This window comes from Cyanistes caeruleus, chromosome 1, assembly GCF_971803275.1.
Source record: "Cyanistes caeruleus chromosome 1, bCyaCae1.hap1.1, whole genome shotgun sequence".
NCBI lineage: Eukaryota > Metazoa > Chordata > Aves > Passeriformes > Paridae > Cyanistes > Cyanistes caeruleus.
In genome coordinates this window covers 84,409,960-84,435,266 of record NC_141701.1, presented here as the reverse complement: position 1 = coordinate 84,435,266, position 25,307 = coordinate 84,409,960, and the positions used below count along the sequence as shown (strand labels likewise).

At 37.0% G+C, this 25,307-nt stretch overlaps 1 protein-coding gene and 1 long non-coding RNA gene across 10 annotated transcripts in view; both read right to left on the bottom strand.

Annotated features, from left to right (window-relative positions):
- The window catches only part of GMDS (GDP-mannose 4,6-dehydratase), a 409,807-nt gene that overhangs the window by 321,693 nt on the left and 62,807 nt on the right, over positions 1-25,307 (bottom strand). For all 9 annotated transcript variants that reach the window (XM_086900041.1, XM_086899999.1, XM_086900006.1 and 6 more), the window contains 2 exons: positions 22,535-22,622; positions 18,961-19,070 (listed from right to left, as the gene is read on the bottom strand). In XM_086900041.1, the coding sequence (XP_086756167.1) occupies positions 18,961-19,070; positions 22,535-22,622 (198 nt within the window). The remainder of the gene's footprint in view (positions 1-18,960; positions 19,071-22,534; positions 22,623-25,307) is intronic.
- On the bottom strand, positions 4,248-5,452 carry LOC147655675 (uncharacterized). Its single transcript, XR_015289963.1, has 2 exons — positions 5,399-5,452; positions 4,248-4,978 (listed from the first exon to the last, which is right to left on the bottom strand). It is a non-coding gene; the product is annotated as an uncharacterized LOC147655675 (long non-coding RNA).

Sequence of the window (25,307 nt, the reverse complement as noted above, 5' to 3'; positions counted from 1 at the left end):
GTATTTGCACATTACTCAAAAGTAAATTGGAAATGACAGCTCTCAGTGCCAAGAGGACTTAAACAAGCTCATGCTTACTCTGCACTAGAGATGGTTACAGCAAAAGTGTTATTTTTATGTCTGTGCTTCTGAGTCACTATCATCTTGACTGCTTGAATTAGCAATTACTACTGGTATGTTAAACAAAACCATGTCACCACCTAATAAAACAATTGATTTGCTTACTCTTTGAGAGGAAAATACCAGTTCTCCTACTGACACTGCTGCAAGAAAAGGAGGGAGAAACCATTCTTCTCTCCTCCTGTGAATGGATCAGGCTCTGGACACAATCAGGAACACATCAAGTAGAGCACTTATCTAACCTGATACAGCAAGTACTGCATGCACCTGTAACAAAAAGCCAGATGTGCACTGTTGTCCCAAGGAAAAAAAAGCACAAATATGTCAACGGAGAAGTCAAAGCAATAAAAACAAAACCAGGGCTCTTTTTGAAAAACAAACAAACAAAAAAATCAAGCCCTTGAGCTTGGGGTACAGCCACATCATGACTGGAACGTGCTATTAATAGTGTCTGACACAGTAAAAACAGTTATCACATTGCAAAGTCTGAATTATTCCCACAGAATGCAACATTTGAAAAAGCCTAAAGCATTTGTTTTTCCAGAACAGTTTTATAAACATAACCTAGTCATTAGAATATGCAAGCATACTTTCTAAAGTGACCCATGCAATACCTATTAAGATTAAATGGCTATAACACACATTCTGGCAGGGAAGCATATGCACTTCTGAGATCAGCCCACCTTTGAACCTCTTCACTGTAGCTTATGCTTTGAAGTAGGAAACCATAAATGGGAGTTGTTGCTTTCTTCACATCACATACAAGATGAAAGGTCCTCACAAAATGCTCGTCGAATGCCACAAGAACAGATCTTACATGAAAGGCACCAAAAGTGACACAGAGGAGCTACAGCTCTTGTCACATGGAACAAACATCTGTGCTAGCAACACAGCCCAACGGGGCACAGCAACACACCATCCTACCTTGGTGATGCAGTTAAATGCTGGTGCTTTTCACTATGAAATAAAGCAATTTCCTTAGAGACAGATGGATACTCTGCTCTGCACAGGTTTGTTTCCAATGAGCTAGCTCAGGGAAGAGCAGCCTGTTAGGCACAGATGTGCTGTGTCAGAACACACATCAGAATTGTGGGTCTCCACAGAAGAGATTTCAAAAATGTTATACTTTTACATGAGAAGAGAGGAGGTTTTGGCTTTAAATATTATGTGCAAAGACACTCCTGGGTTGTTGTAAAGGAGTAGAAAAGTAGCTTGTAGCCACTGTCAGCTGCTCAGTAAAGATCTTATGTCATCACAGGTGAAGCAGGATGCTGGTTACTAGGTGGTGAAACAGCCTGAGGGCAAGTCAACAAATTACACCCAACTTTGTTTTCAGCTTTGAGAAACATACTGTAATTTCTTTCCTTAAATTAAAAAATTTATAATTTATAGGCAAATAATGAAGAGCCAGTGGGAAAGCAACTCCAAATCCAGTGCAGTAGACTTCCCATTTACAAATTTTCCAATCAAGTTAAATAGAAAACTTTAGAATCAAGTTAAAAACAAAGAAAAAATAAAGAATACTAACTTTACCCGTGGCTTCTTATTAAAAAACCCCAAACACCACCACCACCACACCCCAGACAAAACAACCAACCAACCAACAACCCAATGAGAAAAATATTATTCCTGTACTACTGTACAGGAGGTTGCAGTTTCTGTTTTGGTTTGTTTTAAATAGAAAGCCAAAATCATAGCAGCATTACAAGCAAGCAGGCTGTGTTAAAAGCTGTAAGAAGGAGCTGAACCAATACTTTGCTTGAGTACCAACACCAGTTGCAAATCATACAAGTTTCTCGATGCATTCTGCATTCTGGGGTCTTTCTTTTCTGACCAACACCTGAGAAACATATAGGAAAAAATAATTCCACAATCTTCTGTGATCATGCTAAAAAAACCCCCATAAATCCTGTGGCACTTACAGTATTCAGCCAAATCTCGAGTATTTGAAGGAGATCCTGCTGATTGCAGAGGGGTTGGACTGCATGACATGTAAAGGTCTGTTCCAACCCAAACCACTCTGATTCCATAATTGTATTTAATACATAACCATCACCATCTCCATGGCTTTTCTCCCCACCTCAAATCTACATACATAAAAGTGCAACTGAACATTCCAGGCCAGGGGACTATATAAGCCTACTTGCATTTAGGTTGGACAGATGTACTTGTTTTTTCATCTTAAAAATGAAAATTGAATTTAGTTCAAAAATTTTGTTCTTAATGTTGCCTGGAGAACTTTTACCTTCCAGGAGCAAATAGAGCCTAGGATCTGTCTCTTCCTAAGTGCTGTACCTCTGCACTGATGATCTGTGTTTCATGTCTCCTGGGATGAAGCCCAGAAATGCCTTTAGTAAACAATAAAAACACTCTAAGGGTTGACTTGGCACAAAAAAAAAAAAAGAGTATCTTGCTCAGGGTGAAGAAGCTTTTCACATAACTGTGAAAATGATGCCAGCTTCAGCTTTTGCATGCTCTGTGCCTGCATAGTTACTGTGAGCTGAGGTCACAAATCACTGTACCAGAGTATGAGCCTGTAACATGCTGCACAATTTTCTGATGCAACTTCAGTTTTTTCAAGCAATCTGACAGAAGACAAACACCCTGGAAAAGTGTTTTCCATTCTCCATCATCTTTTAACTATACTCTTCCTGCCAACTGCTTTATCTGAAAGCTGATTTTGACAAGACAGATAAACCTGCAGAATGGTGCTGTTTACATTTGCCCTATTTGGTTGTGTTTTTGTTGGGAGTTAATGTTGTTGTTTTGGTTTCATGAGTTTTGTTTTTTTACCATTGGTGTTTTGGGGTTTTTTTCAGATGTGGGCTAGTATTTCTACCTGCATTAACTCATTGCTCCCTACAACTATATTCAGAAGGATTCCAAATGACAAATACAGAAATCTAAGCTGTGGAGGACTCTACATACAAATATATAGGGCAGTTAAAGTGCTGCTCTGGATTCAAGAAGACTGACAAAAAAAAACATTACTCCCAAGGAGCCTCCATTTACATTTAAAACCATCTTGTTTGCAACAGAATTATTTAGTGATCAGACATATCATGGAAAAGATGTATCAGGATATTGATGGGGGTTTGTGCATTAAACCACCTCTCAGAAAGCACTACCCCTACAGTGAGTCCTCTTGGCACTGAGAGCTGTCATTTCCAATTTACAAGATACTTGCAGAGCATTTATTACTTATTTTTAAGAAAGGTGGTATTCAGATACCCACTCTTAGTTCTAAACATGAGATAATGGAACACTTTACTAACTTGCTCTGAGAGTAGGAAATACACAGAACATCAGCTTCTCTGTCAGAGTAGAAACACAAAACGTTTTGGGATGGAAGGGACCTTGTAGGTCACCTGCTTCCAAACCCCCCACTAAGGGCAGGGATAATGAAGATGCCAAATTTCATCCTACTGGATTTGCACTGTTTAACATACAAAGAGATGACTTCTCTTCCATGTGTATCTTGTATCGCCCTCCCCACTACGGAATCCAGTTGACCCACATATTAAGGACCTGCAAAAGTATCCAGAAGCAAGACTGAGCTGCTGCAGATCATTGGGCTTTCAGTATCTGTATATTTTGTATTTTTACATCTTATTATTGTTGTAGATAGTTCTATCCACAAGCCCCCCTGGGATAAGGTTTGGCCTAGTTTTCAAGAGCAACTTGAAGATTAGGAGGTGGGAACAGATGGTTTTAGTCAAAGCCCTTTAAGTCAGTTCCAAAGTGTAATATATTTTCACGTACTCCCCATGCTTACCACCCATCTAAAAAATAAAAAGAACAAAAATCAAAAAGTGACAAAAAAGGAGAAAGAAAGATGAAACAGATTAATTCGTTTGGTCTGGCTTTTGTACTTCAACTTGGTAAGTTTTAGTGCGTAATAAAACGCCCAATCAACTGCATTTGCACTATTATCATTGCATTTAGCGCATGACATGACAAATACTGAAAACCTCTAGCATTACTGACATACAGAAAATACCTCTGATGATATTGCAAGTAATTAATCTGTTGCCACACAGTGCAAACAAGTCTTGTAATGATGCAGTTCAACACGGATGAAATGTGGTATCTAATAATAACAATTTAATAAACAGTTAACAGCACTCTTTTATGTTATCCTTTCTTTAATAATTTGACATCTTTTGTTGAACAGTTTCTCACAGAGTGGTAAAACAGAACAAACCAGGGAAAAGAAAAAAAATAAAAGTAAGTAGATAAAATACATCTGATTATAATAGTAAAAAACAAGAGTGCAGATCATATAGCCTCCAGGTCTCACTGTATGTCAAGCAAGCAATTTCTCATTTAAAACACAGCATTTCAAAAATAATTACTATATATGTCCAAGTTAAGAGAAATACAATAATTTGAATTCTGTGGAAAAACTACAATGTCATGAAGATCCTTTAAATTAGAGCCACTGACAAAAATAACTATTTCCCTATTGCCCTCTTACTTTCAATCACAGTTTCTAAAGCAAAGGTTTTTAAAACTCGCTCTAGTTAAGTGAGAAGATGGTCAAATACAGTAATACATGTACTGATAACAATATCAGTAAAGGGAAGAAAATGTGATCAGGCCACCACAGACTGAAGAAAAAAGACTAGACATTTATGTTTCCCCTTATTTATAGGCTATGCTTACAAGAAAATAACATCTGTGCTTAAGTTCTTAAAATGAATCCACCCTTGTTTATAGCAAACATTTTTAACTACAATTTTATAATGTACTGACAAAAATGATATCTCAGATGAGTAATTTACTTTAGCAAATATATATTTTCTGATTTTATGCAAATCTTATCACGTTGTGCAGATTGCCTCATGTAGGCTAAAAGCTAAAAGAAAGAAATAAAAAAAGAAATTAGCACTAATTCACAAAGATCAAGAACGTACATATACCACCACCAGTACTTTGCAAATTTGCAGCCAGTCCAATTAAAGCTAAGAAAAAGCACATCAGAAAGCTTAAGTCTGAAGTAAGATCCCTAAATGTTTATTAATGGAAGTGAATCCAATGTGTATTTCCACTTAGCTGCTTAATTCAAACTACAGTCTGACATTACAGCAGGATACTGCCATCCAGAAGAGATGCTACAACCACAACAGAGCCCACTTGGGGTTTGGAAGATATGTGGAGAAGTATCCTCTGTGTTGGTGCCCCTGCCATACACCCAACACAGCAGGTAGAGATTAACACACAAACAACCCAAAGGACACCTCAGCAAAGGTGTGTAGTGACAGCCAAGTTTACTCACATCCATGTGCACTTTGGGATGCTCTTTTCAAACTTGTAGGCATATGAATGAAAGCTACTTCAAAAAGATTAAAAATTACTTGTGATGTTCTTATTCATAATATTTAATGACACTATGGAAAAAGTTCTTCTTCAAATATTAAAGGCAAAGTGTTCATCTTTCCACACCCCACAAAACCAAAAGTGCTAGCTTATACAAAAAAAATAAATCTAACCATAAATTAAAAGTTAAACTGCATTTAATTAAGTTTCAATTGCTTCCTTGCCTCGAAATGTAATTTCATTTTCAATATATTGTCCTTGCAACCTTTAAGTCTTTGAATTATTTATACTTCATGACATTAGAAAGCCACATTTCACTTTGTTAACAGTGTACTTTGTGAACATGTTAACATCTGACAGTAAATATACATATGTAACATATCATTAAGATACACCTCCTATAAAAATATTAGCATTTGCTTACTAAAGAAAAGTCAGCTTTAATCTATACTTGCTGATAGAGAGGAAAATATATTGCAGGCAATCCTGTTTTTATCAATGGGTCTCATTATATTAAACTTTCTTTTGCTTCCCCTCCCCCCTACTCTTTTGTTTTAAGGCAAACCATTCAGGGATTAAAAATATTTCAGCTTTATTAAGGAAACCACTGAATCAATGGAAAAATTGCCTTGTGAATGAGAATGGGTTTTCATACCAGATACTGTTACGTGGATTTTTCAACCATTAAACTGCAACAATATTAATGTTCCTAGATTGCTAAATCTACGCTAATACTATCATAACTAACTTCTATTGGTCACCTGCATGTTGTTATTGGGAAATTTTGACTTCAGTATGACTTGATGCTAATCATCAGATATTCAATTATTTATTTAAAACTGAAGCATTGGAGAGAAAGTTCAAATAATTTGCTTTGAGTTATTCAGTAAAAATAAAGAATACTCTAATATTTATAGAGGAATTTTAGTTCAGTACATTAACCACAAATCTAAAGCAATGCATTACAAGTAATAAACTACTTATACAATTTAAATGCAGTTAACAGTATACGATTCTCTAAAAACCACACAAAGTTTGCCTTCAACTGACTTGTATGACGTTCTTTTAAATCCTAATTAGCATTCAGCATTTACAGCCCAAATTTCTAATACATATTCCTTATCGTTATAAGCTACTAAAAAAACACAATGCAGAAACATGTACAGTAGCACTTTGAAACGCAGCTATTCACTGGAATTTGCAGCATTCAGCAATGGTACATCTAAATGTGACAAAATGAAATGCACAACACCTAGAACTACTGATAGCTGAACAAAAATCAAAGTATTAGACAATGTACAGGAAGAAAAAACTGCAAGCATGAAACACTCTGAAGCACTATAAAGAATTGCCTTCAGATCATACCTCATGACAAGTCAATCAGTCCCATTTTTTTTTTTTTATAAGTACTGCAACAAATTTCAGGAACATCTAGTACATAAAAAAACAACCAAACAAAACAAACTTGAAGTGTTTTACAGAATTCCTTGCATAGTACTTTTGAAAAGAATTCTCTTTTATCAGCTATTTACATACTGTAGTGTTTCAATTAAGTTGTAACTTCTGAAATCTGCAGGAAGAATTATATACCTTTTTATTTCTGATAAACTTGCAAAGACTGCTACTGTAATCTACGTTTAGACATGGAAGAGATAACAGTATAGATCGGTATCATAAAAAAAATCCTATATTATCCTTTACTCAATGCAAATTTTGTATTTTTTTCAGTGGAATTGGGATTTTAGTAACTGTGGATTTAGTAAACTAACTACATATTTCATTAGCTCCAAAGACTTAGCTATGTTGAATGTCTAATGTTTTCAGGAGCATTTTTTAGAGCCTTGCAATTAAATTTTACTGCCCAGCTAACTAAATACATAGGTTGCATATGCCTTGTAATTAAAATACATCATTTCTGGTGGATGTTTTTTGCCACAGTGGAGTTTCAGAAACAAGTCAAAGGAAAAATATTACACCAATATAAAATTAGAAAAGCTCCACAGAACTCACAGCTTGTTACACAAACACACACAAAGCTTAAAAAGTTCAGGAATATTAAGCATATTAAAATCTTTAAAGCAGTGCTTAAAGCTTCTAGCATCCTTTAATTTATTTTTACATCCTTGTTTGATGCTGTAGTCTTTGTTCTGATGCTATGTCAGTTAAATTGCATCACCGTGAAGCAACATTATGCAAGAATGTCTGGCTAAAATTAAAATGTTATTTCTCAGCATCATATACTTACAGGAAAAATGCAGTTCAGACATTCACAATTCAATTATGCTAGCCAATATGTTTGGTAAATACTTAATGAAAAATACGGTAATGGAAAGCAAGTATGCAAAGCTATATAGGTAGATAAACCACCAGATTAATTCTGTTGGCTCTAGAGTCCTAGTCTATCAACAAAGATGATACAGATCCATTTCAAAAAGTTGGAGTGATAAAACTAATTTAAATTGAGAAGTTCTTAATGTAAGGGCAGACAGTACTGGATGTTTTGGGTTTTTTTAATTAATCTTTTTCCAAATAATCAGCTATTATATAAGGCATACCTAACCCCCACAAACCAAGTTGCATGTTAGAACACAAACACATATCAAGATGTCCTCTCTCTCCAGACTTGAGTGTTTTGCACAAGCAGGGGTAAATCCCTGTGTTACAGTTCTTCAGCATCTAAAGAAAACCAAGAAATTTTCTGAATATGTTTTCTGCCTAATAAAATGTAACACAGCATCATCACAGTAAGATTAAACTGCAGCAATAGTATTTAAACCACTCTGATTTCTAATTCCGATGGATTATCAATAAATACCAGATGTACACTGTTTACAAAGCAAACATCTCATTCACAAGAGACAGTTAAGATACAATATTTTGTACAGATTCTCTCATGATTTCTGCTATAAAAATAAAAATGAACACGACATCAAGAGATCGTAAACATCCCAAAATGACAACTTTCACTTTTTCCTAACCACAACATTTATTGACAATAACGAAGTAGGAAAAAAAAAAAAGTCTCAATATGGTTCTGAACTTATAAACAAATAATGTTTCCTCTTCCTTCGATTTCTAAAATGCTCAAAGGAAAATAGAAACTTGTGCCCATGGTCTATTGTAACAGTGGAATCAATCTCTGTTCTGTCACTCCTGGCCACACAGCCATTCTCAATCATAGGGGTTCTGTGAGTTTGTCTGTGCATGTCTCACTGCAACATTTCTTTTACAGAAATGTTTTGTGTGATTTAGGTTTTCTCAATGCTGTTTTAAACACTAAGAAAATAAAACAATCCATTTTTTTACCACAGAAAATGCTTTATTTCTCTTGTTTTTCATGTCTAAAACACCAAGAAGCTTTAAGACACCCAGTCTATTTCATCCACAAGTAAAGGAAGTCGAGAGGATATACATACATTTTAAAGTTGCATAAACCACAAAGCCAAACTTACACAGAACAAAGAACAAATCTAGCATTACTCAGCAAGAAGACTGGAAACATGCACATGCACATAGAACACAACTTCTAATGAAACTAAAGGAAAAAAAGAAATACTGCTTTGTTATGCAAATACACCATTTCAAAACTGAGAAAATTAAATGATGTCATTCAAGGTAATATCTTTGCCTCAATGGAAAAGTGGCAAGATACAACAACAACCCTCCCTCCCCAGCAACCCCCTTGCAAACATTTCAATGAGGTTTGGCTTCAATAGCAGTCTGTAGCATTTAGCCTCAAGAAGAATTACCGAGAGAGTTTTGGAACTGCTTATTTTAAAAAGTTTGCATTTGTTCTGCCAACCTAATTCATCAAGACAATCAGTGCAATGCATGTATTATTGCATAGTCACAGACTTTTCATAGCTTCCATTTCTAGTGTTCAGAACGCCAATTTAGTAAATGGTTTGTGAAAATATAAAAACACAACCATGTTATTTCTTCCAAGAATTTGTCTCCATGGAAGTGTGTTCAGAGACACAAGGAAAAAAAATTAAATTGTATAACAGATTTAACACTTAGCAAAAAGAAAAAATGTATTAGAACAGCTTCATATTATTACTCATTAAAAAAAATCACATTCATTTCCTTAATTTTATAGCTTGACCCATGTTCATATACCAGATATTGCATGTAATTGTTATGCCTAGATTTTTCTTAAAATTGTCACTTTAAGAAATTAAATAATAATAAAATAAGCAAATGAATAAAAGAGACAAAACACACAGACACTCTCATTCTTCTGTATGAGCAGTAATTTAAGAAAAATTGAAAAGCTCTAAAAGTCAGAGCTATTATATTAATACTTTCCACAGGGTATGATGAACGATACTGAAAATCACATACACTCTTGCAGACTTGTGTTACCCTCCAATCTCAGTAAACTGCAGCAGCTAGCTGCTGCAACACTTCAAAGTGAGTCAAATAAAATTTTCTTTAAACCTCTAAAAAACAAGTTACATAGTGGTTTGGGTTTCTTAATAGCTTGGTGAGGAGGGGAGATGGATCGCCAAAATATCAAATCAGGGGAAAAGAAATGTAGCTATATGAAAAAAAAAGTTCTTATCAAAACAGAAACCTGCCAGACATCCCCAAGTTGCTGCAATAGCTTTTCAGGCATCTGGGTTAAAAAGCACATTTAGAGCAAGTAAACGCTTAACGAGGTCTATCATAAACATAACCAGTAAAGCTAATGCTCAGCCAGATGGTTGCACTCAGAGCTGTAAAAGAAATAAAATATATTACAAAATAAGATAGCACCCCATATTGACTTTTCCAGCCTTGACACAACTTCTAGACCCAGCATATTATACTACTAATAATAATTGCTCAAGTTCTTTTCTGTCTTTCTACTATGATACCTTAAAATCTGAGGGCTTGAGTAATCATTGCCATCAAAGCCTTCAATTCCACCTTTTATTTTGGGACTGCCCTACTCCAAAATTTTAGATGTAGATGTGCGTACAACCAAATATGTTAATGCCTACAATGACTGCAGCTATTTCGCAGCCATTAATTTTGTCCTTAATAAATACTAAGCCAAACTCTGGACTAGTTTTATTAATCAAACACTTCAAAAGACAGATCTGCAGCTTGACCCATTTTTAATACTAAATCTAATTTTGGGGATCAGAGCAGAACAGACTGCAGCTCTATTCCTAAGAATGCTGACATTTAAGTAAACCTTACCAAAGAATGCTTGCCTGATTGAGGACTGACATTTCCTTTCTCTAACTTGCTTAAATAAAACATAGGCTTTCTGGCCAACTCCTACAGTACCCCAAGGCAGCTGTATATCACTTTCAGTTGCAACTTGTGAATGCTTTCTTTTTCTTTCTGTCTCTTTATTTTGACATGCATATTATGTTAGCTGATTTCAATCATGTTGCATGAGTGGATGACATACCTTAAAAGATTAAGTTTTGCCACCTGGGACTACTCCAGAAATTCAGTACTTTATAGCATCTCATACCCTTCTTCATCCTCTATGCGCCTGCACTATCAATAGTAGCTTTCTTCCCTATTTTATGCCAAATGACAAGTCTTTCAAGGCTGCAGTTGATACAAGTCAGCTTGAAGTGTCATTCCCCCCCCATCCCCATTCCAGGATGGAGCTGCTCCGTTGTGTACAACGCTCTGCTGCCATCTATTTGACGCAAGAAATACAACGCTGTGAATGCCACAGCTGGTTTTGCCTTCCCTTTCCCCCACCTTTCTCCTCCCGTGCAGCAGCTGTTAGAAGAAAACTCTCAGGGAAGTTTTTGATCACTCCTCTCTGCTCATGCCCAGAAGCAGAAACCACTTCAGCAATTACTTCTGTACTAAAAAGAAAAAAAATACCTACAGTAACAGCAGAGATTTGATTATTGCAAACAAAAGTAGAATTATATGATATACCACTCTTCTTTAAAAAGGAAATCCAAGTTAACAAAATTCCATTTATAGGCCAGCTCTAAATAAAATATGCTTTAAACAATTATTTTAAAATTTTCAATGTAATTATGCAGCAGCAGAGTTCATTGAGGGTTTGATTTCAGCAGGTATCCAGACGTAAGTGGGGCCATGGCACTGAATAACATGGATTCATAGGCTGTCCCCCTTTACTACACCAGACTTGAAATTCAGAAGTCAGTTAGTAAATAAAATCACAGAGCCTAAATGTCGAAACCACACACAAAGTATGAGACGAAGGAGGTGGTACTTTACCCATCATCAGGGTCACGAAGATAAACACCACTTCATTCATCACAGCATTCAGCCTGCTTTGTATGTGACTACACAAAACAAGAACAGCAGCTGAAAAAAGTCCCCAGCTTGCATTTCATGCAAGAGACTCCCACTAAAGCCACAAAAAAATTCTAAAGGAATCTATAATCTTCAGTTACAGATCCACGATAGTGTACATTCTGCTCTTTAATTACTAAACCATATGGAAAAGTCCTGTCTTAGGGCCTTTTCACATCCCTGATTAAATACTATTTTTTTTTTACATTGGGCTGCTTTCCCAATACACTTAAGTAACATATTTGTAGGAATGTGCTTCAGCATTTACCCTGGAAATGATTCATAAGATAAAACAGCAAAATGAAAGACTGAAAATGTGCAGATTTTTCACAGGAATTATAAATATTGCCACTGTGATCCAAAAAGTATATGAACTCTTGTGTTTTTTTCTACAGAGAGGGAAAGAACACCTTAGTACAGAACAAGAGTAGGGAGAACAGGAGGGGGCTTTGTTGCAGTAGGGAGGGTGCAGGTAAGGAAAAAATGAGAGATGTGGAATAGGAGGGCACAGAGGCAATACCAGCCTACAGCAGAAGTCATGAGAGCTCTTCTGTAGTTAAAATACACCCATAAACATAATGCCTTAATTTTCTAATTGGTATTAACATAAATAGTACTTGGTTTAGGGAGCCATTTGTTAATGGTTGTATTTGGTAATAAATACTACTACCACTGAGTTCATTATTCCCTTGTTCTTTTTTATGTATTCATAGCATTTACAGCTATAATACATATAGTTAACTATTAAAGTTAATCTGTTTAATAAAATTAATAGTTGCACTAAGTTCTTTACTAACACTTGGTTTTAAATCTATTTAGTCTGACAATACAAGCTGCAATTACAGGACGGTATAAAGTTGCCATAAATACTTAGTGGACCAAGTGAAGAGACATATATAATTCCAATTGCTAACTATTACTGGAATTTCCTTTCCTTCCAGGCCACACAGAATCTGTTTGAACAGGTACTGCACATATTATACTAAAAGCATTGCCCAAAATACTTCAAGTGTAAAGCTACCTAAAACCTGACCACTCAAAAGGAATTGGATTACTTAAAGAGTTTAAGGTACACACAGCAAAACAACACATATAACCATTTGAAAGAATCACTTGAGAGGCTTACTCTGCCCTCTGGTGCACTCCATCCCACAAGGACAGAGCATCCTGCATAAACTCAGGAAAGCAACAGTCTGATGTTAAAGCAAGTAAGAGGGTGTGCTGAACTAAAGTAAGACAGTTCAGCGCCCTACAAGATCGCACCCCAGGTAACAGCAGCATGAGCAAAAGCACAAAAACACTCTGCAGGACAGAAGGTAGCCTGGCTAGTTTTTATTCCTTTGTATTTAGAGCAGAGAGCCTAATTGTCCTGGCTAAGGACCAAGACCCCACCATCTAAAGCCGTGTGCAAATACAGTATTTGCTGGTTAGCACAACAGTTTTCCAGCGAGGCTGTTCCCAAGGCCAGCGTTACAAGCTGCCACCACCAGTAAACAGATGAGAGGAGACGAACAGGTACCTGAGCATGCCACAGAACCATACACAGGGGCAAATCAGAGGTACCCTAAGGCAGAAGGCTTTATATCTATAGCCTGAAAGCACAAATCAGGTTTGGAAACTCAACTTTTGGCTAACAAATTGAACAGCCACACATGCTAAATTAGAAGGAATTTACTATCATATTGAGACAATGACTTATTCTATAAAGCATAGCTACAAACTTCTCTAATGACAAAATTAAGGTCTGTTAGGAGTGTTTTTTCCTGTGAATCAGTTGTACTACATCCCTACAGAGTATTGCTAATATTCTTTAAAATTAACTTGACTAGATTTTGTTACACTGAACAGCCAAAATTTTTCTTCTATGAAACATACAAAAAGTCCATTCAGTGTCTCAGAAGCTGTGAGCATCTGGAACATCCATAAGAAGCTTAAAACCTATTCAATAAGAAAACAGCATGCTGAATGATAAGAACTGTCCCTACAAGGGACAGTACATAAACTGTGGATTATGTAATTATAAGTACTTACAACCCTTACTACTAGTGGAATACTGGAAAAGCTTAACAATTAATTATTTTAATTATTTAGCCTACAGTTTCATATAAGCAATATTGTATTAATAAAAAAAAGTTTAAAAGTTCAAATGGTCAACAGCAACAAACACCATTTTTTGCCAAGAGAAAGCATTGCTGGATGAGAACCAAACTCTGCAAAAACAGAAGTAGCATCATTAAGATTTACTTGTTAATGATATTTATGTGTGATGAAAATACCCCCACCCAACAAATTAGAGAAGAGTATTCCTGTTTAAGGGACCATACTACTAAAACACACCTCCAGTGCAAAAGAGTTCTTTTCAGAATTAATCCATCAAATAGACAATGACAGCAATCAGAAAGACCTATTTTGCTTCAGTGATACTGAGATATTTAAAGCTACGGAAAACCAAACTGAAGAGTTTCCAACATAAGGAGCTTTAATAGAGAGCTCTTCTGTAAGGATGGTGTATTCCCAAACCTGGCTATTGAACAGCATGAGACTTTGAAAGGATGCCAGAACTCTGCAGCCAGGAGACTTCAGTACTCAGTTCCATGCTAAGTTATTGAGTGCCTTGACTTTCCTCATAGCTAAGCATTCACTGTACCTGTGCAGCGAAAGTGCCTTCTTCATGTGAGACAGGCTCAGAGACACACCATCCGCTCCAACACACTTTGGCATAGATGGTTTTCAGCTATTCTAACTGCATGGACAGAAAAGTATGGGGGAAGAGTACTGCCCCTGCAACAACACTGATAAAACCTGCAGGAGAAAGTGAGCAATATATAGTTTTAATTATCGGATTCACTTGTGTACTAAACAGGAGGATGCCAGCTTCCAAGCCATGACTCAAACACTACCTTCTTCACTATAAAGTTGCACAATACCATCTTCCCCCAGCAATTATCACAACCACAATTACAACTGCAGGAAGAAGGATTCCATAAAATACTGTGATAGGAAATGAAAATGATGACCTGTTTCCCATATGGTTCATATTCCTCAGACCGTGAGGAATCTGGAGATGCAAACAGCCTTTAAAATGTGATACAGTAGTGGATAAGGCTTTCTTCAGGTAAGCTAAGAAAGCCCCTAAATCCTGGTCCTCACGGGTGAATTTTACCATCCTGATATCTGTTATGAGGACAACACAGAAGGTGCAATCTAAATGGTCTCTGAAGGGCAGTGATAAAATGATGTGGGTGACCGAACAGCTCACAAAGGGAAATGCTACAAACAGACAATTCTTACAGTCAAGGAAGAGCTGGTCAGGGTAGTCTTAGCCCACAAAAGGCTGAAGGACTGGAGTGTCTGTCATATTAGAAGAAGCTGAAAGAGCTGGGGTTGTTTAGCCTGAAGAAGGTTAGTCTGAAGTGCCACCTTATAAGTGGGATAGGAAAGGATGACTGAGACAGACTCTTCTCAGTGGTATATAGTGGCAGGAGGTGAGGCAATGGTGAAAAATTGAAACACAGGAAATGTGCCATTTAAAAATATGAAAGTTTGTGGTGGTGTGAGATGGTTTTTTACTGTAAGAGTGAAGGAACTGCACAGGTGAGGAAACAGGCTGCTCTGGGAGATTTTGGGGTCCCATCCTACTTAGCACTTGGCCAGAAAAAGTTCTTTGTAACTCATTCTAGAGAACTCCACTTTGAGTAATGGGGTTGGTCTACAGAGGTCCCTTCTGACCTTCAGACATTCTGCAACTGTTGAAATTGTGATGTAAACTTCTGCTTTTTTACTTCAAGTTTCCCCTCTCTGTAGATATCCCAGTTTCCCACCAACCAGATCCAACTGTGGATTCAGGGTGCAGTAAGAGACATGGGTATACACAGGCTTTTGCATAAGTTGGGATTTTCCTTCCTTGGCTCTGAGGACCTATGCACTGCAGCTAAATTGGACCAGGATACTTAATTCTACTAGGACAGCAAGCCATGAAACAAGCTTAGCTGTTCAGATACACTGAAAAAGTTTCAACTGCTAAAAGCAAGATAGCTTTTACTGAGGTTACACTGCCTTTTGGATTCAGAAATTTGTCAAAAAATACTTGCCAGCTTCACTAGTTCAGTACAACTCAAAGAAAACAAAACTTTACAGTGCAGTCAAACACTGATGTGATCATCTGTCCTTCAAGAAAAAATAGTTACAACTTTATAGCTATGTGTTTGCCTCCTCTGAAAAACTGCAAAATGAGACATTTACATCGTTTTAGGCAACCTACTATAATTGTATAATTGATTTTGAAGACATTCAACAGAGAGATATGAATATAGAGTGACAGATAACAGAATTTGGATTAAGCTATTTGCATGCTACTATACACAGTAATAGATAATTATTTAGAATCAATATACTGTAAACTCCCATAAGACCAAATTAAATGAAAAACAAAACATGGTCAATTCACCAGATTCACAGAGAACTACAGTTCAAAGCAAGAGGACATAAAAAGACTGGATAGAGAAAACAAGACCAAACTGTTAATTTAGCCATGAAGTGAATGTGCTACTGTTTTCTGAACATCTCATGGTGAAGCCACAGTGCAGAGAGCTAATCCCTATTTCTCACCAAAACAGGCAGGAATGCACACTGGATAATTTGTTCCTACTGATGATATCATTCTGTTAAGTTTACTGTTTTTAATAAGGAACAAGTTTCAGTCTTTTCTCACTTTCTCCCATGTACAAGATCAGATCAGTCTCCCAGTGACCTACTTTATGAGTCACAGTCCTCACTATTTATGATTCAGAAAAACGTCCTCTCTGACAGTATTTCCCAGACTACTGTGGGTTCATTCCAAGAACCAATTTCATCTTCATTGGTTTCCTACAGGAAACCAGACCAACTTCCTATGATTTTATTTTCCTTCATTTCAGCATGGCTCACATAAACTAACTGGAAGTGAGAGTGATAGAAAACTTTATTCTGCATAAACACAAGCCAATACAAACACCACCAAAAAAATCCTGAAGACGTCACCAGTTCAAAGTGACCAGAATGTGAAGCAAGCTAAGATTAGAAGATCTTTTCCCTCCTTCCCCAAACATGATGCACACAAGCAAACCCAATAAATTTATATAACCACAGTCTAATGCTGACAGCTGTTTAGGTCTCTGGTGAAGACATTCACCTGAACAGATAGCCAAGTTCTACTCCCTCTTTCGACACTGCCAATTGTTTTAAAATGCTAAACACTGTTGGACTGCTTTTAAGTCCTACCAATAGCATAGTCAAATTTCCCAACCACCTCAGTCAACAGACTCTGGTCTGGTAAGGTAAGAAGGTCTGGTCTTTGGTAAGAAGGTAAGGGGTGCTTACCCTCTCTCCTCAGCTGCAACAACTGAACAAAAAACAAGAAGTACTGCTAGAGATGCTAAGAAGCAAGCTCACCTTGAAGAAGTTCTAGATTTCCCATAGGACTACTAACATACTAAATATCAGCCTGATGCATTCAGGTCAGCTTCTAATAGAGCCATTTTCACTGTCCTCCAGGATATTAGATTTCTAAAAGCCAAGACTCAGCACCACATCTGCATTGGCTCAGAATCACAGAGTAAGTAGTCTGAGCTGGAAATCACCTAGGAAGATCATCAAGTCCAACTCTAAAGAGAATGGTCCATACAGGAATCAAACCCACAACCTTGACATTATTAGCCCCATGCCCTAACCAACTGAGCTAATCATGCAGTGAGACATTTGAGGAATAATCCTTCCCATAATCCATGGCAGAATCATCCAAGAATCTACAGCAGCAGCATAAGCATCACTATTACCCTTCATGCCCTCCCAGAGCTGTGACCAAGACGCGGAGGTAGGTGATGTTAGCATGGTGCTAGTACCATGTACATTCTAGTCTCAAATTAAGTGGAACAGGCTATTCCCACAGACATTGCTATATAGTGAATCAGTTCAAGAAAAGGGATGCTGGGACACCTAGCTGTGGACTGCAAATACCCAGCATAATTTGCTGGCTCAGATTTCACCCTGAAAAGGAGCAGTTCAGTTATCTTCTAGACCATCTGCTGCCCCTGGATTCATATAGCCCTGTTGTTATAGTGCTGTGAGCTAATAAACCAGACCCATGTTAACACAGTTAATTCAATCAGGCAACCAAATTAAAAGCAGAATAATTCTCATTTCATGTCTGTATTCTGCTGTGTGTGCTGTCAATAACTGCAGCCTTTCAGTGTGATTTCCTCTTGCTGCATTTCACGGCTTACAGTCATAGGAACAACATACCACTTTTGTGGGAAGGTTTACTTAGAAAACTAAAGTCAAACTGATTTTCAGGAGGCTTAAATGCTCCTTCACTTCTCACCTCAAGAGAAGCCAGGGAATATTATACCTTTAGAATGCTTATACATTGCACACAATAAGAACAGGACATATGACTGGCACAAAATTTATTTTAATGACAATTTTCTACCTGGACATCAGCTTCAGTTTGTAATCATGAAGTATAATTGAGGATTTTGCAAGTAAATAGTGGTCATCTGTTAGTAAACTGAGCTTTTACAGCAGTGTAGCTTAATAAATGTAAACCACAAAGTTATTGCCTCTACTATTAATTTTCCATCCTTTTGATGCAGCAGTACTTGCTAGGGTCAAATTACTAGTTTTTAATGACCCCTTTTTAATCCAGTTTCTCTAACCTGATTTTTTGTAACCAGAACCCCAAAAGCGTTGTAATACTGCAGGTAGTAATGAAGCTGTTTTCTCTGTTTGTAGGTCAATATTTCAAAGAATATCACCTGCATGAAAACTGGTATAGGAGAAGCCTTTATAGGAGTGATGAATTCTGATATATGTATTGATTTTAAACAAATCAAATAATGTTGTTTTAAGTATTGCTTGGCCTAAGAACACTGCATAATTTCTGGACTGATCAGCAGCAAGGTCTACAGCAAAAGTTGTTTTACAAGGCAGAATAACCAGAATTTTAAACACGTGGATTTTGTTGACAATAACAATTTAACCTCTCTTCTTCTGACATCTTAATATATATTGAGTAGCAAACTCATGCAGTAATTTAGCACCACAGAAACTGTGACTGTCTCAACTGAAGTCAATGTTTACCCAATGAAATTAACAGTTGTTGAAATGGCTGTAAATGCTGTGGTCTAAAATAATCAAGGTAATATACAGACACCAACACCAGCAACACATTCACAATTCTCAGTGCTAGAGAGGTTTACTCACCTTGACATGGCTCTGAGCTCCCAGGTTGTAAATCTCAGAGGGTTTGACTTCATTAATGATCTTCACCAGGCAGGTGCTGTCTGTGAGATCCCCATAGTGCAGCTTCATGTCTTCAGAGTTTAAGAACACAGAGTTAATACACTTTAATCTCAGAACAATATTGCCTTCTTGGTCCATATCCTATGTCAGGTCAAGGTCTGAGTAAATATTTATCGTAAAAAGTCAAGACATTACCAGTTAACTTGGTTTTGCTTGGTTTTATTTCTCCCCTGCTTTTAACCACAAAATAAATTTCCCCATAGGAGTAATCAATGGCATTTCAGGTCCTTTTTTCAATAATCTTATTTATCTAGCAACATTTATATCATTTGTTTAATAGCTTACACTTAATTTTCCCAGGTTGTATAAATAAGTTCAATGTCAGATACAGAATTCTAGTCACAAAAATGGGGCATTTTTCAGTTTGGTGTTCCAATCTTTCACTCAAAAATGCTTTAATAACTTCTGAAGCATAGATCAATGGCTTTCTTCTCCTTTCCAAAATACTGCACATGTTTTAATTTCTCACTGTAATTTCACAACACAACAAAAATGTGTAAGGTATCTACTAGATGAACATTTAGATAACATTACAGTACAACCTTCTGCATTTGTTACTTTTGTTTTTCCATTTTAAAAAATACAGATGCACACTGGAAGGGAATTGAAGAAAACAGTCTAACTGTCAGTGAAACATGGTTTGTGATACTATGCATCAAAATCTCAAAATTTGTTAGATACAGATGTTATTTATCTTTTCCAGACTTCAGTTTCTTTCTAATTGGTGTATAAAAAAGCGGGTAAGAGAATGAAACCAGTTCCTGTCAAAATTTAAAGAGCAAGTTGAAATGGTTTATCAAGTTGTCCTTGTTTTCAGACCCTGACCTGTCAAGAAGATACTGCAAAAGTGAAATTCACATAACAGATCTCCTTTTTGCTCTTATTTAAAATAAAACTGACAAACCAAACAACCACACTGCTACTTACAGATCTTTGCAAAAAAAAGTTATAACTATTGATGAATTAGCTGTTTATGTTTACTTGTCATATTTATATAGATTTTCATTTGATGTTTATGACCTTAATAATAATATTTTTGTTCTTAAATACCAGGCTTATGTGAAACCACAATACATTTTTTAACTGCTGTTGAGATACGTGAGCTAAGGTATTATTTATGCGGGTTTAGATTTTTCTTTTTTTCTTTTCATTTTTTTAACAGTATAAAACGGCAAGGAAATGAACAGATCATATGGTTCTCAGATGTTCAGCCCTGTACATTGCCATAAAACATGTGCATGAGGCTCTTCAGGTTGCTAAAGTAATACATGATATATTCTTGAAATTTGTTTTTACATCCACATCAGTTGAAAAGGAAATTCTGAAGAGACTTCAGACCCAGCTGAAGCTGTGGCTATGCTAGGAAATGCTAGGCAGGAAAGAGATGCCAGAGCCTGTGTTCCTCTTCCTACAGCAAAGACATGCAGTCCTGCCATGACTCCCAAGCCAGAGAGCAGTTTCAGAGCTTCCCAGGAAAGGTGGCCTGCCAGCTGCACTGACCCAGGAAACAGGGACACCAGCCCATTATTACCATCCATTTAATGCTCTCAAGGAGTGTGCTTATTTTGATTCACCATCAAGTCTCCAAAGCTTCTGGTCCAAATGGCCGTTCTGCAGGAGAGCAAGGAATGAAGCTGTGTTCCCACCTGACCCATGAAAAAGATGGCCTTCCAAGAGTGAAAAGGCTAAGCAGAAAGACTTACCAGAAATGGGGTTTATTTGGTGCACAGATTCATAAATACATATCAAATGCCAGAACCTTTGAGCTTTAGTAATATTACCCAATCTAAAATCCTCCTTAGCAAGCAACAGCTGGAGGGCTTGCTCTAGGATACACCTTGTCTTCCTTCCTGTGCTCCCTACTCTTTTCACACAGAGAGGTTCACTGTCTATGGAGAACACCATCTTGCAGCATGCAATTGATTCCTCATGGGAAAAACACACATGGCAAAGATAAAATTAGGGTTTGCTCACATCAATCACTTTTGCTTCTTTGCTTCCTCCAGTACTGCCTGGAAACCCATTGTTTTCAAACAGTTTCCATGGAGTAGCCTTTCCTGAGATTCCAAGTCCAATTCTTTCTCCTCCCATTCATATGGCTACATTCTTCAGTTAAAGGAAAATGAGATAAGAAGTGGGGAAAAAAAATTAACCTCTGCTTTCTCTTTTCTTCCTTCCATTCCTTTCCTTAAATGTTTGTATATATATTTATTGGGATCTACATTGTCTTCTGAAATCACTTTTCATAACTACAAGATGGTCCTCACAATGCACAGGTTCCTGTTTGATTTCATTTTCTTCATTCTACCTTGTGAGCCAAGAATGCAAGTCATGGGAAACAGTTCTTACATTGTTCTTGCCAGAAAAACAGGTTTCAGTATTCTTCATAAAGGTATTTTGTTCAATTCTACCCCTCTCCTAATCAGATACATTAATGAGCACTGTACAGTAAATAGCAACTATTCAGAGCAATACCATGTTTTTTTAAACAAAAATTACAAAAAAAGACCAAAGGAAATCTATAAATTGCATTATATATTAAACTTGATAAAATTAGGCTCTGTTTAACCATGGTGTGAAGCAGGCTTCAAAGACATGATTTTTTACACCGTGGAAATACTTGTTGTTAACAATGCTTTAAACTGAACTATTTATGACAGCTTGCAGAACTCTACAAAATAGACATAGCATGGAGAACTGTGTGCTTGTTAAAGTGCTCAATCCTTCTGCTGAACTGGAGCTATCCAACATTTGAGCTGTTTCTCATTAAGAGATGAGTTAACTTCCTTTAGGATAAAATAAACAATTTTTTTGCCATGTGTACAATAAAGGCAGTAATTTCAACTTCGCAGATTATCAGATTATTGGTACCAGAGAATACAGTAAATTGTCAGCAAATTTCCAAGAGCAATGCCTTTCCTTCAGGTAAAGCAGGTCTTCCCTTCCTTGGGTGCTGGAATTCAGAGGGTCCAAAGATCCATTCTTCTCGTCATCGGTAAGAACTGATCATGTCTTATTCATGCTCTCATACAGGCTGTTTCCAAACCTTCACCTCCATCAGACATCATGGTGCTCATGAGGAAACACAAGATAACTACCTCAAAAACCCCATGTTTAACTACTTTGAAATCTCAGTATTTTTAACCTCACATAGCATTTTCCAGCCCCAGCCAATTTCTAACTGCCCAGCTATTTCTGAATTGTGGCAGCATTTCTACACAACATAAAGTGCTTTCCTGGGTTCCTCTCACATTTTCTTACTTTTAAAAACTCACACACACAAGTGTATTGATATTTCATGCCACATCTTCTTCAGAGAAAAATGGTCATTTTTATTTCTGAGATAGAGCAGCTAACTAACACTAGCAGAATGGAACTCAATTCCCTTCCTGTTCCCAAGGACCTTTCTCCACCAAACACACAGCCCAGACTAAATATAATATATACCACCTTAAATATAAAAGCCAAGTCTTACTTCCTTCAATGTGAGCCTGTGGGTTCTTATAGAGATGTTCAATCCGGCCTGTATTAAAGGAACTGGACCGACGAACAATGCCATGTACCTGGGGATTGTACAAGGAAAAATAGAAAAGTGGTAAACATTAAGAGGAAAGTGTTCATTACCATCACTCAAAATCCTCATGTACATGGGCCTAACCCTTTCATCAGGTAATCAGAGCTCATCCCTCTTCCTAAAGAAGGACAGTTATCCATTCACAAACATGATACTGGGAGATGAGGTCAGGTGTTGTCATATTTACTTTAGCACCACTGAGTGGTTTCCCCTTCTCCCTTGTTGACACCACTAGCAGCCCAAACATCACACCCAGCACAGAAAAAACACCAATTTGCCCCAGAGCACCATCTCCTAGTGAGTGAGGCTTCACAACTTTACTGGAGTTGGAGAAGCAATGTGTGAATGCCAAGAAAACTACTACTCCTGGGTTGTAGAGAAGTCTTTCTGGAGGCAGAGACAGGCATAGAAAAAGCAGCAGCAGGAGATGGGGCTGTGGAAAGGACAGAGTGGGCAGAGAGAAGAGAAAGGGAGAAAGAAGGGAGACAAGAGGAAAGAAGGGAGACAAGAGGAAAGAAGGGAGACAAGGCAAGGCCCAAATGTATTTTTAAAATGAGCTGTCATTCACTTTCTGGGGTGCTGGAAGAACAGCCAGAACAGTCAGTGCTGTTTTGTAGACCTCATGAGTCACTGTTCTCCAGTGGGTTACAAGAGACAGAGACAAGCCTAAGGCCGAAACCCAGGTTGGGAATTTCCTTTAACCTGCCACGATAAATAAACTGGTGAAAAAAAGCTAAACTGGTTCTGACTAACATTAAAGAAAAGACTGTCTGTGCCTAAAACATTACAGAATTTTTTCAAACATTGATTCTGTTTCCTCCTGTCCTGTAAGATAGCCCCATGATGCCTGCTGCCAGAATTCATGTTAGCTTTGGTTACCAGCTACAGATGTTGTGCTTGCACAAATGAAATCAAGCTTAATCATCTGACTGTCCTCCACCTCTCCCTGGCTTTTATTTCTGAAAGTGATCCCTTGTACTTCGATGCTTCAATGCCTAGGCTTGGTTTCTTGAGGCCATCCCTTCACTCTCCCACTTGATGTTGACTTGCAAGAATATAGAAGCAGGAACAGGTAGTGTTTTGGTTTAGTTTGAGGATTTTTGTTTTACACATAACACAAGCTATGGTAATTGACAAAAAAAATGTCATTTCATCTTAAGTCAAAAATTTAACCACATAAAAAAGTGCACACAACTGCAGATTGAGACCAGTTTGCTGATTTAAGAATGACATTTTGGTGGCAAGATTTAGAAGAGCTCAATAACTTCATCTTTACAACTTACAGGTCAAATTTATGATGCCAATTTCCTTGCAGAAATCTCTTGTGTGTCTCGTCACATTGCTCACAACATACCACATTCTACAATTCAAACTAAACTTTCCACAACTGCATAAAACATTTGCACTTTCAGGATCAATGAGGCACTGAGAAATGTGTCCTCCAAAGGAAATTTCCATCAAATAATGGATTTTTGAAGATACAGTATAAAAAAAATGTAATTAAAACCTCTATAAAAATAATTCTTTATAGATTGTGTGGATAATTTATAGGGCCATCAAGTTTACAGAGAAACACTTCTAAAAAAGACACTTTCATAACAACTTCACTTTCACAATAACTTCACTTTTACAAATGATGCTGAAAATATTTTAAGTACTCAAAGAAACTATTACTTTGCTGAGTAAAATATCTGACTTTGCAGTTTTAATGTAACTGATTATTCTGAAGGAAACAAACTGAGGTGCTCAACAACAGAGGAGGTTTAGATTAAATATTAGGAAAAAAGTTATTCATGGAAAGGGTCATCAGAAACAAAGAAACAGTTTCAAAGAACTGAAACAGGCTGCCCAGAGAAGTGGTTGAGTCACCAGCCCTGTAGGTATTTAGGAGACAAGTAGAACTGGCATTTAGGAAGACAGTTCAGTGGTGGACTTGGCAGTGTTGGGTAAACAGTTGGAATGGATGATCTTGGAGGTCATTTCAAACCTAAATTATTCTGTGATTCTTCTAGCAAAATTTTGGCTTAAAGTTCTCATGAGAGACTTCTTGAGCACACAATTATCTATCTCTGAATTAAGTCATGCTGGAATTCATGTTCATCTGAATGCTTGACCAATAAGTCAAATCTCGCCATCTAAAAAGCCCGATGAAAGATTGGGCTTGCAAGAACTTTGTGTCTGCTCATGACTGTGATACAAACTTTTAACCAACAAGATGTGCTGAATGCAACCATCCCAGGACTTCAAAAGATTCAGTAAACAGACAAATCCAGAGAGCCTGTTACATCCAGCGATAACAAAAAAACATGTGAGCCCTGCTGCTTTCTTTTTTCTTTTCTTTTTTTTTATTTTTCTCCCACTCCTTATTCTGGTATGCACACATAAGAGCAAGAAAACCTGCCGAATGCTTAATCCATGACAGCAATATTACCGTAAGAAAACTGATGAAAGGTACTTTTGTCTGTGTGGGACAAGTGAAACGCAAACTCTGTGACAGGCCAAAATGTGTGCAGACTGGTTAATCTAGTCAAGAATGTATCAGTGGATTTTTCTCAACAGAGCCAGATCTTCAAACACATTGAAGTTTTTTTTTTAAAAAAAAGTCAAATGAAGCATCTTAATTAGGCAGGCAATCAGTTATCATATGCATGCTTGTGTTCAGTTATTTATGAAC